Source organism: Glycine soja, chromosome 18 (genome assembly GCF_004193775.1).
Source record: "Glycine soja cultivar W05 chromosome 18, ASM419377v2, whole genome shotgun sequence".
NCBI classification, from domain to species: Eukaryota; Viridiplantae; Streptophyta; class Magnoliopsida; order Fabales; family Fabaceae; genus Glycine; species Glycine soja.
Genome location: NC_041019.1, coordinates 50,752,379 through 50,772,893, shown reverse-complemented (window position 1 = coordinate 50,772,893; position 20,515 = coordinate 50,752,379). Strand labels below are relative to the sequence as shown.

The window sequence follows — 20,515 nt, the reverse complement described above, 5'->3', positions numbered from 1 at the left end:
AACTGCAGTAACAAAATATAATGAAACTTTATTTCATTTCTTTAATAATCTTACAAGTGATATTCAGTGAAAGAAAAAGAAACTTCGTTTAGTTGCTTTCTTTTTTCTTTCTGACTCACCCCCTCTTGTTCTATTTCATTCAACGGGAGAACATACACAGTGTTAGGTTACTCGTTTGACTGAGTTTTTGCTTTCAACAAAATTTTTGTATATTTGTAATACTAAATATTAATGAAATGTTATTTGAACTTCTAACGTGCGTGATGCGTCCATTGGAATATGATAATTAAATTATAGAGTAAACGCTTTAGTATTTAAAAATAGTTTTATCGTTAAGTTCATCCTTTAATTATGTAAGATAATATCTCATTGGTCCTTCTGTTTTTTCTACTAGGAAAAATGAGTGTAATGGTATTTGTAAAGATAAATTAAACTCTTGTGGGTGTGATAACCCTTTGATTATATATTTGTAGTTGTTCAATTTTATAAAATTTGGGACTAATAATTAATGCTATAATTCAACTGTTAAATTACTTGATCATGGATTAAGCTTAAAATTCTTTTTTTAGGGCACTTAAAATTCTTTTTTTAGGGCACTTAAAATTCTTTTGAAGTTCTGTAATTACCTTTCTTAATATTAAAATATTGACAAAGTTTAGGGGAGGAAATGGTAATTTGGCTGCTCTATAATTTTATGTTTTCAACTTGGTAGCACAACTTTTTCCGTTACATATTAGTAAATAACTCTCTCAAATGTTATATAAATCATAAATCTATCACAAATTCTAAATATATCCAAGGAGGCCAACTAAGCTGAATATGATTTATTAATATGAGTCGAGTTTTAAAAAAGTTAAAGAGGTTATAGAGCAATTATTTGTTGAGATTCATGAATCTAGTCTAGTTACAAATAATTAACAACAACCTAGCTCGAGTCTACTTAAATCAACCATTAAAAGGCTAGTATTTTAGGGTATTATATTATAAAATGAAACAGACTAAAATCTAAATTATAATTAGTTGGTATTAGTATGCGCCTAACATTGTAAATAAAGTTTAAATATTAGACTTGTTATATATTATTTCTATTAATTAATTATAAATTTTGAAATTGTATAATTATATATATATATATATATATAGATATATATATCATGACTATAAATATCATTTGATAGTAGATATTATGATAGTTTTCAAATACATTTTGGAACTCCAGTTAAGGTTTAATTGTGTTAAGTGATTTTGTGCTTTTATAATAAGGAAAAATATTATGTTGGAGGTTGGTTGGTGATTATTTTGACACATAGGAGGTATTTGGTAAGAGGGAAGTTTTGGGTTTCTTAATCTTAAGTTGAGAATCTTAATTTCCTATATTTGGTATCTTTTAAAAAAAATTATGGGTAACAATGTTATTTTTCTATGAGGTGAGAATCTTATTTTTGAAATTTAATTTTTTTTATTACAGTAAAAATATATGTTACTTTTGTTAATATAATAAATAATTTAAATGATTGATAAAAATGTCACATAACCCTTTAATTCTAAAATATTTTATCTAAATATTTTTAATGACTAATCAAATAAATTTTACTTATTCCAGGAAATATTATTCTCAAAATTCATGAGTTCCACTAATCATAATTCATATTCTTAAAAAAAAAATCTTTAGCAAATGTCCCATAATTCCTTAGTTTCTTTTTTCCTCTAGAACAAGAAAATTTTCTCTAATGGGGTTTAAATATTATTAAAAATCAAACAAATCAAAAGATAATCAAACTCTTTTTCCATCAAATATAGTAGTGATTATTAATTCATGAATTTTTTTAATTTGCTGGACACCGATTTCAAAACCTTAAAACGCTATAAAATTTATATTACCCAGATTATTTCTTGAACGTGCTAAAACTTTGTGAGAGCATTAGACAGCATCATGTGTCTGTGTAAGCTGGGGTCGACCATAATGCTCTCTAAGTTTTTGAAAACAGAAGTCACATTCACATGGGATGTTACCAAACATGGCCCGGCCATGATGGGTGCAGAGGGAAGTTCATTTGGAAAAGTGTGTGTAGAGAAAACTTTCAGCTTCACCAATATACTACACCTATACCACTATTATACTAAAAAAAAACTAACTTTTTCTTTTACTTTTCTTTATTTATCTTAAAAATTATTTTCACTAATGATAAACTGAAATAAAGAGTAATAAGAATCCATACACATGCCGTATCTTGTTAGGATTCTTTATTATCATTCAACCTCCAAATTAGTAATTTTACACAATCTCTTTTAAATAATATATATTAGACATAAATGGTTGACTCAATTAGATTCGATCTTGAGACATTGAACTTTAAGTACTTTTCTTCTTAGACGACATCGCGATGGATATTGTCCCGTTTTCAAAGATAGATCTCTCACAATCCATAGGTACCTTAGCAAAACTAGATTTCATCAGAATATTATTTCACAAATTATTGTTTCCTTATTACAAAGCTTCTTCATACACTTTAGATTCGACAATAATCGTTACTTGTGTTATTAAAGTTGCTATTCTTTGAAGAGTTTGCCTACAAGCTTGAAATTAACATTGCTGAAGTGGATCAAGCTTTTTGTTTAATAATTAACGAAGTGTTTATTATACAGCATAAATGGGTCTGGATATTTTAAGAGCTTGGTCCACGCGCATGCATCTTGCGAGCCTCCAAAAAAGTTGCAGCCACTTTACGTGCGGGCGAATTTAACATGCATGTACTCACTTTTTTTGGGTGCTTCACTTTTCCAAGACTAACCAGCATGCATGCTCTATCAATCTTATCTGGTTTCTTTGATGTCATAATTTTCCTAAACAAAACATTTAAGGCTAATAAACCAAAATATATGGTATCAGTTTACATTAATCTAAAATTTTATGTTGAGCTTATGTAAAAGTAGTTGTTATATATTAGTACTTTAAATTCTTGAAATATGAATATCATGAATTAAAGGAATAGGATCAATTTACACTAAGTGTCAAAATTGTATACTTATACTGCCTAACATTTTTATATATATAAAAATTGAAAAGTATAACATAACATCAAATGTCTAATTTATAATAAATTTGATATACATTATCATAAAGATAATATTAAATGATTCAACTATTCGATTACCTAATTTCAAGTGCTACCAAAAGATATTAAAAGGTACAAGAGCACAAATTTGACATTTGGTGTCAATTGATGTTGTCCCCTAGTTAAATCACGAATCTCACACTAAAGTAAAATAAATAAATAAATAATACTAACATGTTAGGTTTGAGTGAAATTAAGTTCAAATTCTTTAAACAAAATATTAAGTTTTGAACATTGTGAATAAAAAAAATATGTTGAAAAAGAAGACTTCACTTAATTAAAATGGTCAATCAAGATTCTTTTGATAAAAATTAACCATCAAATACTTTAACCAATTACATATCTATGATGAAAAAAAAGTAAAATAAATAATATTGCTAAATCATATTTTTATTTTGCATTAAAAGTGCACGTTATATTAATGTTAACCTGACTCAATCACAACCCTCAACAATTTACAAAATTGCGTTTTTTTTTCATTTATATATTTCAAATTGTGTTCAAATAACTTTAATATAAAAGTTTAAACAGGTTCAAGTGTTGATTCTCACGGTAGTAAAATTAGGATTATTAAGGTCTAGATACCTCCACCAAAAAAAAAAGTTCTCTCATTTTCTTTTTAATGCTTGCAGTCTACGTGAGCACATTTTTCTTGTTCCATACTCGTATGTGTTCTTGCCCGTGTAGTCAAAGTATAATATAGGCTGCACCACCAAATTTCAGAAAAATTTTAAAATGTTGGAATGTTCTTTTTCACAATAGAAAAATTGGAATAATTAAGGTCCAGATTTCTCAACCAAGAAAAAAAGGGGGTATTCACTTTTTTTTTAATGCTTGGAGTCTACGTGAGTCGTGAGCACATTTTTCTTGTTCCACACTCGTATGTCTTCTTGCTTTGTGTGGTTTAAAGTATAATATATAGGCCTGTACCACTAAATTTCAGAAAATCATATATAAACCGTGTAACCCTTTCGGCTGCATAAAATGGCCCCTTAATTATGATAAAAAGTAATGTTGAATCAATGGCCATGGGGCCATTCCATCTTCCAAAAGCTCACTTATCATGATTATCACAAATTGAATGGTTATTCTGACGTTGGAGAGCTTTTCAAATTCTAATTTTTTATTTATTTCTCAGTACATATGATTAGCTTCTAATTAAGTCGTGGGGGTGTATGAGATATTATCAATTCTTTTCTTTGAATAAAACTAATGAGAGCTTTTATTTAACAATTATAATCACATCATATATATTTGTTTGAGTTGTTATAACGATGTTGTGCCTGTAGCAAAATTCTGATTATAATTTCACGATGATTTTAATACTATGGCAATGCGTGTTACTTTCTAACGTTGAATTTAATATATATCTTAGGAAGTTATTATCGTTGCCTAATTTTTAAATATCTCACAGCTCATTGTTCGTTTAAACCATTTGATCGATGTAGAGTGAATGGATGTTTTATTGCTAGAATTATAAATCATGAGAAAATTTAAAAGTTTTATATGTGGATATATACTGGAGAATAGAATCCATTTGAAGGTTTCTTGTTATTTAAAACAAAACAGTTTGCCAAACATATTGAGAAGACTTTTAGTTTAAAAAATTGTCATACACGTATATTTGCATGTGGCCGCAGAACTATAAGATCTAGTAAATTATCATCAATCCTCCATTCAAGACGTGGCCACTGGGACTGCTAGCTAGTGAGCACTATCCCTCAATTTTTTTAGTCACTTTATGCTCGTGAAATTAGACCACCTACACAATATCATAAGTTAGGTGTTATATATATTATAGGGCTAATATTCTATGCAACTTAATTAGCCATTAGTTAGTGAGCTATTATGTTGGAAAAGATCTATAGTATGTTGGGTTTAATTAATAAGGATAATAAAAAAAATGAGAAGTAAAGAAGGAAAAAAAATGGAAAATAAAATGTTTTTTTATAAATTTCTCTCTTCGTATTTAGTTGTATAGAAAGTCAAAGAATATATATATATATATATATATATATATATATATATATATATATATATATATGAGCATTTGAAGGAATAAAATGAAAAATAAAATGTTTTTTTTATAAAACTCTGTATTTTATTGAATAACACTTCCAATTAAAAATGCTACGTAAATACTATTATTTGGGAACGCTTTAGATCATAGTGTCATATATAAAAAAATATCATCTTTTGTTAGTTTATAGTGCGTGCGTGTTTGGACACTCATTCTATACGCTCATAAAGCATTCAATATTTATAAAGTAGTGATAATGTTATAGTTTGCAGTACATATATAGATGCGCGTCAAGTAAGCATATATAGACACTGAAATAGACATGCTTATAGTCTATCCACATTTAAATAAGGGTGGGTGATTCATTATATGCCTATCCGTGCCAAACAACTTTGCCCTGTTTCTCTATTTCAAGTTGTTTTAACTGATTTTGGTTAGCGACCAGACAACTTGTTTGGTCATGAAAAATATTAATAATATATATGAGGATGTCACACACCACCAGGGTAGTCACCACAAGCTTCTATGAGTTGTCAAATATTAATAATTGTGAATATGAAAAGAAATTTCAGTAGAACATATAAATTAATAACTTCCACTAAAAATATATATATGTTTGGGTCGCTTTCTTAGATCTCTTAGTTCAACTTCAACACTGTCCCAAACTCGAAGTGAAAAGAAATTTCAGTAGAACATATATATAAAAAAAAAAATTAATACTGTCTCTAGGCATTCGGGGACAAACCCACGTCATTATATATATATATATAGATAGATAGTTCTAAAACCATAGTGAATAATGTGGGTGTATAATACAAGGCTTAATTAATGTGGGACTTAATTTAAATTTAATAAATAGTTATCTATAAATATTGCGATATGGTGTTGACAAGAATTGTCTTCACTTCTTATATTTATAGACCTAAAAATAATTTAGTAATAATATTTTAAAAGGACAGCCCTCAAGAATAAGTTGGTGACCATCCATTTAAGTCGGCTTTTTTTTACTATTATAGTGTGTATTTTTTTTTTCAAAATTATCAGAATGGGTAGTTTTGAATTATTTATGAAAATGGATAAGTTGTCATTAGAATCATGATTTCACATACAAACAAATTGTACTCGCACAAACATTTTCATTTTGATTGTTTTTTATATGAAGAAATCATGCATCAATTGACTATTTTAGAATTTTGATTTTTACATAATTTAACTGATTTCGTTTTTTTTAATTTTATTTTCGTGAATATAAAATGGGTTTTATTTTAGCATAAAGTTATAAATGATTAAGGAGTTTCTAATTTTTCTTTAAAATATAACAAAAATAATATGTTAATAATAAAATGATAAATGAGTGAAATTTAATATAATTTAAATAACATACACTATTAATTAAGTATGAAAAGAAGATAAAATATTATAAGATATTTCATATATTTCATTGCTTATATGGACAATTATTATGATGATGTCCTTCATTGTGACATCTTGAACAGTTTTTAGGTTTATTTGGAACCGATTCATCTATTTCATATATGCAACTACTACTTGACCTTTTTGATTAGTTTTGTCGCATTTTAGGGTTTGGAACAAAATTTGAACTCATATACTAAGACCAATAGTCTTTATTCAAGGGAATGAAACTAAAGTTCATAAGTCTTATAAATGTTTTTCAACATGTAGATTAGGTTAACAAACAAGTCTATTTGTACATGCCAAGAAGAACATGTTGCAATAACATGGGAGCAAGGAAGTTGTTATGGCACAACATGCATGAGCTCATATGATGATGTTGATAGGTGGATTTTTATGTCAAATACATCATACTCTTGAGTTCATTTGATGTATCTATTATTATTGCATGACTTAACTATTGTTAGAAACTACAGTTCGGATTCAACTGTATTGGCTTGTCTTTAACTAGTTTTAAATAACAGGTTTGACTTTAATTAAGCAAGAAAATATTGGAGGATGCATGTTGCTTCTCCAATCATAGGTGTGGGATTGGATTACTTGCATTTCTCCATGCATATAAGAATACATTAACGAAGAAGTTCATGTAGAACTAGGATTTCCTCTTCTATATAGGTATGTAAAATTGTATTTCTATGACATTATTAGTGTAACAAATGAAGTGTTTTCTTTGATATGTGGTCTCGCCCCATGTAAAACACCGCCATTCCTACCTATGCAGGACAACTCATACGTTACATGTTTGATTGATTACGACCAAATGCGGTTGTTTAATTAATAACAATTATGTTGAATATCTTTAATCATCATCATGTATGCTAATGTAATTTTTATTACAATTTTTATGGACTCCTTATCACAAAGATGCAATAAGCCGATTAATAAATGTTGATCTTTCTCCCATTGCTCATGTTGTCATACCTCTCATGTGTTTCACCATGTACTATGGAGTTTCATCAAACGGATCAGTCATGAGACAAGTTGGTTTTCACCAAACTATTTCACTTAGCCCATTAAATCTAAATCAACTCCATAAAGAAGATAGGAGATGAATAATAGAATGATATTGATCTCAATATCACCAAAGGTGGATTGCTATGTGAAATGATCGTTTACAATCATATAGTTCAAGGTTAACAATATGATGAACACAGTTATTTACATGAAATTTCATAATACATACAATATTATATTCTAAGAATGATAGATATCACCTCAGAAAGTCATCAACCTATGGAGGGAGTCAGTATACAACCTCAAATATTATATTTAATTATTCATTCTTTTATCCAACATAATGAACTACAAGCAGAACCTAGTTTTCCACAACTCACAACACAATGTGGTTATCAATCTATCGGTTCTTCAAGATATATGCCCCACCATCAATAATCTATAGGGCAATCGTCCAGTTATTAGAAGTGGCCTTCTCCAATTATATGTCCCAACCATTCTCCAGTTATATGTCCCAACCAAGTTTATCGATGGTATTTTTTTCCTTCTTTACCAATCAAATTACATTTAAGAGAAATTTTATATAATTTCATAAATAAGAGTGGCAAAAAATATATTAAAGTAAACAACGAGTTGATTCAAACAGTAGTTTAATTCTCCTTCACAAGTGTTCTAAATTTGAGTTTTGTATATTAAAAATATCATTAGAAAATTAAAATCATTATTTTATAAATGTTTTATCGGCACAAAGAGGATTTCCCTAAAAAATCACCTATGGTCTTAAAAAAAATAAAACATGTCAGAGTGTCAATTGACAATAGACACTATTGGAACAAAGCAGCCAATTTTGGGTCACTATCTAGTGCTTAATCCTATTTTGATCTGAACGCGAACTTACATGAATTATAAAGCTTCATGAAAACTAAAAGGCATAAAGTTCTCATATATAAAAAGTTACACTTTTAGTTTTTGTGAAAAAAGGTTTATATATGGGGACCATTTCTTTAGGAAAACAATTTGTTAAATGTTTGTAAATGAAGGCTTCTTTATGCCGTTGGTCGTAAGGATGTTTCATTGAAAAAGACTTGATCTAGTTTGACAATAATACGAAATCAGATATATGTTGTGAAATATGAACAACTCCCCCCTCTCCCCGTTAGGTATACGACTGGAACAGATGAAAGTGGGGTATGTGCTTTAAGAAGAATTCGACTATTAAAGAAGTACATTGTCAAAATATAAAATTATAATAATAGTTATAATAACATAATTAATTCAAAGGAACTCAAAGACAGGTAGTAAATATCATTATTGAGTTATTGGTCCAAGCTGAACTTCAACTTGATTCTTTAAGTAAGATTAGTCTTATGAAAAAAACATAATTAAATTTTTTTATTAAAGGTGATTAGCAGATTTTTCAATAACGAAAATTAGTCATCAATAAAATTAATACATATTTTGTATCAATAATGTAATTTTTTTTAAAAATACAATTAATAATTTTTTTCTTATGCAAATAAATACTAGTTTGTTAATTAATAAGTTGTAATTTTAGTTTTCTTAAAATACACTAATTAATAGTATACTACTGATATATTCCTTTTGAAAGGCTGTAGAGCAAGATAAATCAGGACTCGTGTATTTCTTTGGGGACATATTGGAGGTGCATGCATGCACACCAAATAAGGGAGAGGGATGTGTGATCTAGCGGAAGTTAACCTTCATAATTATCATCACATTTTATCCTTAAAATCATATTTGTCTAAAATGATATATTTATTTTAAAAAATAAAACAAGAAGTTATAATCATTAGTTGAAATTTTAGATAAATAGTATGCTCATATACTGAACATCTTAGTCTGAACCCGGGGGTAATGCCTAGTGGATTGGAAAATAATCAATATGTGATCTTTTAAATTGCAATCCGCTAATATATATGAGACCTGAGAATGCATGATTGTTTATTCGCGGAGATTGAATTATGATTTCAATATATTTGTATCCTTATAATTTAATGTTTTTTTATTTATTCTTATAAAACTATTTTTTATTTTTTATTTTTGTAAATTATGTTTGATTTTTTATTACTTAAAACACTTTAAATAATACTTTGAATGATAAAAAAAATCATATCTAAAATGCTATAAGGATGAAAAATAAAACAAATATAATTTGTGATAACAAGAAAAAAAATAGTTTTATAAGAACAAAAAGCAAAAATACACTAAATTACAAGAATTAAAAAAAATACTTAAACCTTAAATTATATGTGTAGTTATTTAAATATTAATTATTAAATTTTCATTCAGATGATTATAATTTCTCACCTTATTTTCTAAAATGGATCCCTCTATGGATAGATGATTAATAACACGCATTTCATCACTTCGTTGTTTTTCGGTCCAAATCTATCCTTTTGTCATTAAGTAGACTAGGCAATGACATTTTTGTTTATTTTTATCTTAAACCATGTTCAAGCCCAAACTTTGGGTGTTCTAAAGTGGGCTCACTACTAGTTTTATGAGGGAGTTACTATTTTCACTACGAAAAATGTTATTTCACTACACACATGAGTGGATTTTTAAATCATTTAAAATTATCATTTTCACATAAATACGATTCCGTTTTACAAGTCTAAGATGAAATTATATTTCCCTTACACGAAGTGAAAAAAATATAAGCAAAGAAGACACAGTTCCTCGTAAATCAAATTAAAAATATATGAATATGAACATATCATTTGAATTGACCAACTTGCTGAAATTCTTCATCGTTTACCACTTCATTTTCTTCTTCAATGCAAATCCGTTAGCAAACAATTCTTGCGTGTGATTTCTGATTCACGCTTCCTTCACCCTCATCTGAATCATCACCAATTATCAACTGGTGCTTCTGAAACAATACGCATGGACTCTGATAATTTTTTTTTAATCTTCACTGTTATGATCATTTTAGAATCTCTCAACAGTGTTTGAGCTATGCTCTGATAATGATGGACTCATGGATGTATGTGTTTTTTCAATTGCATAATGATGAACTGATTCTTTTAAGAGAGGAATGATTTTTAAACATTCTAAATTTTCAAATATATGAATAATATTTTTGATTTCTTTGTAACTCTTTCTTTTTGTATTATCACGTTATTTATTATATTTAAACATTCTAAATTTTAAGAGTGTTTTTTTGCCGATGTTGGCTTGGTCTTTTTGCTACGGTTGGTGGTGACTATTTTTTGTTAACGTCGATTAGGGATTTTTCCGTCAATGTCAATCGAGACTATTTTTTGACTAACATTGACAAAGAATTTCTCGTTCAATGTCAATTGAGTCTATTTTTTGTCAATGTCTGTTAGGGATTTTTGGTTGATGAGGGCAAGGTTTTTTGGCCGATGCTTGGAAGGAATTTTTGGCCAATGCTAGTTAGGGTTTTTTCAGTCAACATCGACCAATGTTATTTTTTGACTGATGTTGACTAGGGATTTTTAATAGATAGTCCAATAGAACAATTTTTGGATGAGATTGGTTAGTGATATTTTTTGGGCTGACATTAACCGTAAAATAGCCTCAACTGACATTGATAAAAAAAAAACCTAACCAATAGAAAAAATCCATGACTGATGTTGACCAAAAATCCTAGTTGAAGTCGGCCAAAAATTAGCATGTGCAAATGCCAACCAAAAAATCCTATCCGACATTAGTAAAAAAAATAGTCTCAGTAGATATATATTGATAAAAAACATCATCAATCGATGTTGTCCCAAAAAACTTTAGCTGATGTCGACCAAAAAATAACTCTGACCAAATTCGGCCAAAAAACCCCTAGTTGGCATCATCCAAAAAATAGAATAAGCCAACGTTGGCTGAAAATATCACCAACTAAGGTAGGCCGAAAAGCTCTAGACGACATTGGCTAGAAAAATAGCTCTAACCAAAGTCGGTCAAACAAACCTTAGCTGACATCATTCGAAAAGCAACATCAATGATTGTCCATTAAAAAACATCATCAGTTGATGTGAGATGAAAAAACTCTAATCGACGTTGACCAAAAAATTATCAACCTACATCTACCAAAAAATTGGAGTCAATGTCTGCTAAAAAAATAGTATCGACTGATGATGATAAAAAAAAATCATGGTTAACATCGGTCGAAAATTGTCCACAAATTCTTTACTTGTTTTTGAATCAATTTTAATCCATTAAGTATTGATTAGAGGATCTATTAAATTTTTAAAATAATAAATGTATCATTAGTCATTCATAAAATGAAATAGATAGATTTGGATCCATCTAGTTGTTTTATTTTTTTTGTAATAGATGAATTTATTGTGAATGGATTGAATGAATGATGCATAAATTAATTCATTTGTCACCCCTAATAAAAGGAAAGAATTTGTGTTATATACATAACCAGATGGCATTCCTTAAAAAAATGGTAGATATATTTTCTATTAAAATTATTACTTTTGTTTCACATGTCTATTAAATAATTGAGTAGTGGTTATGGTTACGCGAGAAAGACCAAGGAACAAGAATACAGAAGAATACGAAACAAAGAAAACCTGTCTGTTTTTTTTTTTTCTGTTTTTTTTTCCTGCCTCTTCTTTCTTTATTGGTCTCACATCTTCTCTTTGGCAGTCAATCTAATAACAACCCCCTTTTCTTTTCAGACGCAAGTTCAATCCATTACGATACTTTTTATTATTATTAATTTTTCCTTTCCCACAGTAGTAACGCATATTTAATTACAAGAATAAAGTAATACATATTTTTATTCAAGGCCATGATGGCATGATGTGAATAGAAAGAGATATGGACCTAGTTTAATTTCCAAATACATATATATTTATAACCAATAGAGCGTTTCATTAATTTGTGATCACTTTTAATTTTATGAAAAAAATTGCATTTACTTTTCTTAATTTTGCAATTACTTTAACTTATTAGCTAATTATTTTTCACTTTAGTAAAAAATGAAATCATTGAAAAATTATAAAATTAATAATAAAAACACCATAACCAAGGAATACGGTAATAAAACTTGATAATTTAAACATACACGTGAAAAGAATTATACATCAATACTGGTACTCAAGTCTATTTTAGATAGGTAGATAAATAGATAGTTTGATTAAATATTTTTATGTTTGTATCTTAAATTGTAGTTAATATTGTAATTAGATAGTGAGTTTACCATCTGTCAAAATACTATACCAAATAAGTCACTTGGTTAAAACGAGTGCATGACAAAAAAAAATTAAAAATAGTAGATACTAATGATACTGCTCTGCCAAATATTAAAAGGGTCGTGGAGGAAGAACCCAATAGGCAAGACAAATAAAAATACTAAACCAACTACTACAAGTCAAATTTGAACAAACTTACTAATTTATAAAAGGAAAGATTTTGTTATATATATAATCACACATGGCAGATATCTTTTCTATTATTTTTTTTGAGGAATATTAAAATTATTATTATTATTTGTTTCACGTGTCTATTAAATTATTAAGTAGCTGTTATGGTTACGCGGGAAAGGCCAAGAAACACGAATACAAAAGTAAACGAAGCAAAGAAAATCCTGTCACTTGGGATTTTCTATTTTTTGTTTCTCGCTCTTCATTCTTTCCATGGTCTCATCTTTCTCTTCAGCAATCAAACAAATACAACTGCCCCTTCTTTTCAGACGCATGTTCAGTCCATTGACAACATTTTGTGTTCCTTTCCCACACTAATGCATATTAATTTAATTACCAAAATAAAAGTAATGCATATTTTTATTCAAGGCCATTATGTGAATGGAAAGAGACATGAACCTAGTTTGCCAAATACAGATATATAATAATACAAAGTACACAACCATTGGATAGCGTTTCATTAAATATGTAACATTGATAAAATATTTATTACCTTGGTGGCAGTCTTAATGCGACCTAGTGTTGGACCAATAAAAAAATGGACTAAGGGTACCCATGTGACATATACCAATTGGGTTATTTCATTTATAAGCAACTCTCTGAACTCCAAATTACAATGATCACCACCATATATATCCTCTTATTCTTGATTCAAACATATAGTTACACTCCAATCATGGTACTCACGTTTGAAAGGAAAAAGTCCATGTTGTTTCTATTTCTTTTTTTGTTTCTGACACTCTCGTGGCCCCAAGCTGCAGCTGAAGACAGTGAAGCAAATGCTTTGTTGAAATGGAAACAAAGCTTTGACAACTACAGCCAAGGTCTCTTGTCAACTTGGAGAGGTAATAGTCCATGCAGATGGCAAGGAATTCAGTGTGACAAATCCAACTCTGTCTCCAACATTGATCTTCCATTTTATGGACTTAAAGGTACACTCCACACTCTCAACTTCTCCTCATTCCCAAACCTCCTCGGCCTGAATATCTACAACAATTCCTTTTCTGGAACCATACCCCCACAAATTGGTAACATATCCAAAGTAAATGTTTTGAATTTTTCTTTAAATTTTTTCCATGGTTCCATCCCTCAAGAAATGTGGAAACTAATGAGTTTACAGAAACTTGATATTTCCTGGTGTCAACTAAGTGGAGAGATTTCTAATTCCATAGCAAACTTGTCCAACCTGTCATATCTAGATTTAGGTAGCAACAATTTTTCAAGCCACATTCCTCCGGGGATTGGAAAGTTGCACAAGTTAGAGTTTCTAGGTATTGCAGGTAGTAAGCTTTCTGGTTCCATTCCTCAAGAAATTGGAATGTTGGCAAACCTTACGTATATTGATTTGTCTCGAAACTCTCTCTCTGGTACTATTCCTGAAACAATAGGTAACATGAGTAATTTAAATATACTTGTGCTTTCTAATAACTCCCTATCTGGGCCAATCCCACCCTCCATATGGAACATGTCTAACTTGACCTTGCTCTACCTTGATGCCAATAAACTTTCTGGATCAATCCCTGCTTCCATAGAAAACTTGGCCAATATAGAGCATCTTGCACTTGATCGCAACCACCTTTCCGGATCCATTCCTTCCACCATTGGAAACTTGACAAAGCTCATTGAGTTGTATTTATTATTTAACAATCTTTCTGGATCAATTCCTCCCTCAATAGGAAATTTGATCAATTTGAATGTCCTTAGTCTCCAAGCAAACAATCTCTCCGGAACAATTCCTCCCACATTTGGAAATTTGAAAATGCTCACCATTTTGGAATTGTCCACCAACAAACTTAATGGTAGCATTCCACAAGGCTTGAATAACATTACCAACTGGTACTCCTTGTTACTAGCTGAGAATGATTTCACAGGCCATTTACCACCTCAAGTTTGCTCTGCTGGGACACTAGTGTACTTTAATGCTTTTGGCAACCGTTTCACGGGTTCTGTGCCAAAAAGCTTAAAGAATTGCTCTAGTATTGAAAGAATCAGGCTGGAAGGAAACCAATTGGAAGGAGATATAGCACAAGACTTTGGAGTATATCCAAATTTGGAATACATTGATTTGAGTGACAATAAATTTCATGGTCACATCTCACCAAACTGGGGGAAGTGCCACATTCTTGAAACCTTGAAGATATCCAACAATAATATTTCTGGTGGTATACCAATAGAACTTGTTGAGGCAACCAAGCTAGGCGTGCTTCACCTTTCTTCTAACCACTTGAATGGAAAGCTTCCAAATGAATTAGGGAATATGAAATCGTTATTTCAACTCAAGATTAGCAATAACCAACTTTCTGGAAACATTCCAACAGAAATTGGATTACTGCAAAATCTTGAAGATTTGGATCTGGGAAATAACGAGTTGAGTGGCACAATACCAAAAGAAGTTGGGGAATTACACAAGTTACGGAATTTGAATTTGAGCAAGAACAAAATTGAAGGAAGCATTCCCTCTAAGTTTAGCCAATCTTTAGAATCTCTTGATCTTAGTGGCAATTTGTTGAGTGGAACAATACCAACAAATCTTGGAGGTTTGCAAAGCTTGTTCATGTTGAATCTCTCACATAATAGTCTTTCTGGTACCATTCCTTCCACTTTTAGCAGAATGTTGAGTATTGTCAATATATCAGACAACCAATTAGAAGGGCCACTTCCAAATATTCCTGCTTTTCTTGATGCTTCAATTGAATCATTGAAAAATAACAAAGGCTTATGTGGTAATGTCACGGGTTTGGTTCTTTGTCCAACCAGCCATAATCGAAAGAGCAACAAAGTCATCCTAGTGGTATTCCTTAGTTTAGGAGCTCTACTGCTAGTGTTGTGTGGGGTTGGACTTTCAATGTATATTTTGTGTCGCAGTAAAAGAAAGGGAAAAAGTCATTCTAATTCTGAAGAAGCACAAAAGGATGTACTCTTTTCCATATGGAGCTATGATGGGAAAATCATGTTTGAAAACATCATTAAAGCTACAGAGAGTTTTGATGACAAATATCTCATTGGAGCGGGAAGTCAAGGATATGTTTACAAGGTGGTGTTGCCTTCAGGTTTGGTTGTTGCCGTGAAGAAACTTCATTCGGTGATAGACGAGGAAATGTCAGATTTTAGTTCAAAGGCTTTTGCAAGTGAGATTCAAGCCTTGACAGAAATCAAACACCGCAACATCATAAAGTTGCATGGATTTTGCTCACATTCACAGGTCTCATTTTTGGTTTATGAGTTCATGCAAGGGGGAAGCTTGGATCAAATGCTGAAGAATGACACACAAGCAATTGCATTTGATTGGGAAAAGAGAGTGAATGTTGTTAAAGGTGTGGCCAATGCTTTATCTTACTTGCATCATGATTGCTCATCTCCTATTGTTCATCGTGACATATCAAGTAAGAATGTTCTTCTGGATCTTGAATATGAAGCTCATGTCTCTGACTTTGGGACTGCTAAGTTTTTGAAGCCTAGTTCAGATAGTTGGACTCAATTTGCAGGCACCTTTGGGTATGCTGCTCCAGGTTAGACCCTTTTCCCTAACATTCTTCATTTACACCATTCTTTTACATTGAAATTCTGTATAGGGATTGGTTCCATCCATGCAAGGATTGGACTAATCCCAATGTTAGAGTTAGTGAATTGCAAAAATGCTGAAAACAAGTTATGAGCAAATACCATGATCTATTTAGATAAGACTAGCTACTACACTTGATTGCGTATTGAAACCCACATTGCTTTATGCATTATATAACTCTAAAAGATTTATTTGTTTATCTATTTGCAGAGTTGGCCCAGACAATGGAAGTGAACGAGAAATGTGATGTTTTTAGTTTTGGAGTACTTGCTTTGGAAATCATTATGGGAAAACATCCAAGAGATATCATTTCTCAACTTATGTCACCATCTATGGCACCAACTACTAATGATTTGCTGTTATCTGAGGTTTTAGATCAACGGCCACCTCAACCTACGAAAGTAATTGATGGGGAGGTGATCTTAATTGTAAGGTTAGCACTTGCTTGCTTGAGTGAAAATCCACGTTCTCGCCCAACCATGGATCAAGTATCTAAGGCTTTTGGAACAGGGAAATCACCTTTGGATGACCAATTTCCTATGATCAGACTAGGACAACTCCGTTGAATCATTGGAATACTCATGTATTTTGTTTCCTTTTTATTCTCGTGTTTCTCATGTATGCTGTGAGCTTACGTGCCTTGTTCATTGTATACGTCAAGTACAATATTTGAAAATACTAATTTGTTCAAGTAAATTAATGTTTAATCTGTCAAAGATGTCATGTTAACTAATCATCATATGACTAAAATAGTATATATAAGAACAATCTCACTCCATAAGTTAGCTTTTGAAATTAAATTAGGTGTAAACTCAAATTCTAATATAAGATCAAAGCTTATTCTATTAGTTGTTTTTGGGCCAACTAGACCAATGATTCAAGTTATGTCAAAAATTATGGTTAAGATGATGGTTTGAGTAGTGACACTTGTAATGTCGGCTATAGTTGACGCTAACATAGCCAACGTTGGCTTAGCATCTGTAACACAAATGTTAAACATAACATCAGCCATTTTCTTCCTTTGACTTCCGAGTTAGTATTTCATGTTTTAGCGTAGAATTTAAGAATGACTTATTTTTTATCTTCATACTTTTTAACCTAATGGTTAAAATGAGTTATTTATTCATTATATTAAAAGAAAATAAAATGTAACTTTTGAAATAACCTGATCTTTTCTCTCTTTATATAATGATAGACAGTAACAGCTAAGAGAAACTAGGGTAAGCGTAAGGTAAAGGGAAACAAGAAAAGACACTAAAATTTTACTAAGATAATTCCATGTCTCGTAATTTTGGGAGCTTCTATTAATAGACGGAATGCTAATATTCAATACATCCTTTGTGCAACTATAAAAATTTGGTATTTGGGTCTGCGCTTGGGCATTCAATTAATTACTTGAACAATTGCTTCCTACACCTTCCTAATTTCTAATATCCCAACATTACCCTTCCCATTTTATAAGTCCTTGTCTGGCCTTTCTTCCTCCTTTATTTTGGTATTTTATTTTTCTGAAACGTTGAACCGTAATACAAATATTGGTGTACCTTTCTGGATTCAAAAATTCGAAATTAAATTTTGTTAATTCCGGATTGAAAACATGAACAATTAAACATGAAAATATGAATGCAAAATTAGTCATTTTTATTATTTTATTTTTTTCAAATTATATTACTCCTACTACCTTATTATGTGCATAAATGAAAAACATAACGTTTCAAGGATTTTATAAATCTGCAACATAATTAAATTGTTATAACTATAATTATTATAACGAAAAATCATTTTTACGCTCTACATTTACTTGGTGTATCGCATGGGTCAAAATCTTGTTAATTATAAAAAGAAACATCCGATTAAAGCAAATATGAAAAAATGAGATGAAAAATATATGTTATGCTTAATTGTCGTTTTTCCCTTTATATAAAATTTTGCGTATTGAACTAATTAACTTTTAGTTACTTTGTCAACTATGGACCAAGTTGTATTTTCATCTCAACTATTTATTAAAAAATAATATTTAAATATATAAAATAAAAAAATTCCAATTATATTTAATAAAAAAATTCCAGACCATAATTTTCTTTTTAAGTATTTAAAACAATTGTATTTGAAACTTACACATGAAATATCTAATTAAGCCGAAACAATTTTAATCACGTGTGTGATGATAATAACAATATTTTAATTTGAACGCATTAAATATTCTTAAAATTTTAAAAATTATTTTGATGTATTGGTTGATATTATTTTATTAAGTAAAAATAAATTTACTAATAATTCCTTTTTTGAAAATATTAACATACCCACAATAAAAAAATTTATGTTGCATTAATTGAGATAATAAAAATAAAAATAAAAATATTTAAATTAAAATAAAATATAAAATATGTGAGATCCATACAAAACCTATTTATCTCCCACGTCCAACCAAAAACAAGATTATAGTTGTGGACAAAAATTTGAACAAAAACCTTTAGTAGGTTACTTACCTTGTGTGCGAGTGACCATAGCTATGTAAATTTTGAAAAACATAAAGGGTACTCAAGACTTTTATGTGAACTTAGAGTCTTTTCATAGTTTTTCTAGCCTCATGATGATAGAACCTCCAATAGGTGTTCTTACACCTTGATCTTAGATGCAAGAATTGATCTTACTAAGATTTTCTCTTAGAGGAAGGGGTTTGAACTCCAAGATGACAAGGTTGTTCTTGTAGAAGAACACTTCAAGATCAGCACACAAATTGAAAAAATTAATGTAACCCTCCATGGTGGTCCACGGGAAGCGACAAAAATTGGGGGAAAAATTGAATGGAGAAGGAGAAGAACACAAAGAAAAACAATTTCAAAAATCAACAATAAAATTCAACAACAAGAACACGATAAAAAATAATACTAAAAATAAAGAACAATAAAAATAAAAAATAAAAGTCAAAATCAAAATTATAGATCTAAGGGAATATGAGGTTGGCACGATGAAGAAGAAGAGAAGAGGGGGCGTGAGAGAGTGAGGAGATGGTGGCATTGGCGTGACAGAGAATAGGAGAGGGTGGTTGTGGCGAAGAAGAGATAAGGGAGGAGAGGGTGGCCTAGTTGTGATGTGGCTAAGGGAGGGTGGGGGTTAGGGGCGACAACAATGTGTGTTGGTAAGTGAAATGGAGATGGAAGAATTGTTGTTGGGGATAAGTTGAAATGGAGAGACATGGGAAAGTGGGAATGGTGGAAAGTAGGAAAGGAGAAGGGAGAGTGCTAGTTTATTTTAGAAGGTGGATCCCTTGTAGGATCTACAAAAGTGGCTCAAAATTTTTATTTAGCCTTTGGGTTTTCCTTTCGGAAGAGAAAACAATCAAGCAAGAGCCTCTGGGTTTTTCGGCCAAACCAAGCAAATGGAAAACGAAAATACAGAAGAATCGTTTGGAAAAGAACCCAAAAATCAATGGAGAAAGAACCAAGCATATGAAAAACCAAAACGCAGAAGGATAATCTTGAAAAGAACTCAAAAAACATTTTTCGGCTAACCCAAGCAAAGAACTGTCAAACCAAGCCAAAAAGCTTCAGCCTTTGGGTTTTTTGGACTGTCAAATAACTGCCAAACCAAGCAATCACGTGTGAGAAAACAACGGGCAAACCAAGCAACAACCTTTAGGTTTTTTGGCCAAAACAACCAAATGAAAAAAAAACGCAGAAGGATAGGAGAGAAAAGAACCCATAAATCATTTTCCGGCTAACCCAAGCAAAGAACTGCCAAACCAAGACAAAAAGCTTCGACCTTTGGGTTTTCCTCTCAGAAGAGAAAACAACCAAGCAAGAGCCTTTGGATTTTTCGGCTAAACCAAGCAAATGGAAAACGAAAACGCAAAAGAATAGTTTGGAAAAGAACCCATAAATCAATGGGGAAAGAACCAAGCATATGAAAAACCAAAATGCTGAAGGATAGTCTTGAAAAGAACTCAAAAATCATTTTCTGGCCAACCCAAGCA

At 30.5% G+C, this 20,515-nt stretch overlaps 1 protein-coding gene and 1 long non-coding RNA gene across 3 annotated transcripts; one reads left to right on the top strand and one right to left on the bottom strand.

Moving 5' to 3' along the window:
- Positions 1-2,768: 2,768 nt before the first annotated feature.
- Positions 2,769-4,194, bottom strand: LOC114394879. 2 transcript variants are annotated; one of them, XR_003662861.1, is made up of 2 exons: positions 3,702-4,194; positions 2,769-2,863 (listed from the first exon to the last, which is right to left on the bottom strand). It is a non-coding gene; the product is annotated as an uncharacterized LOC114394879 (long non-coding RNA). The 2 variants fall into 2 exon arrangements; XR_003662862.1 differs by having other exon boundaries at positions 2,769-2,844.
- A 9,390-nt stretch (positions 4,195-13,584) lies between these two features.
- LOC114395294 (MDIS1-interacting receptor like kinase 2-like) lies at positions 13,585-17,246 on the top strand. Its single transcript, XM_028357036.1, has 2 exons — positions 13,585-16,486; positions 16,750-17,246. Exons 1-2 carry the CDS (start codon positions 13,594-13,596, stop codon positions 17,103-17,105), a joined length of 3,249 nt encoding a protein of 1,082 aa, XP_028212837.1. The 5' UTR covers positions 13,585-13,593; the 3' UTR covers positions 17,106-17,246.
- Positions 17,247-20,515: the final 3,269 nt, after the last annotated feature.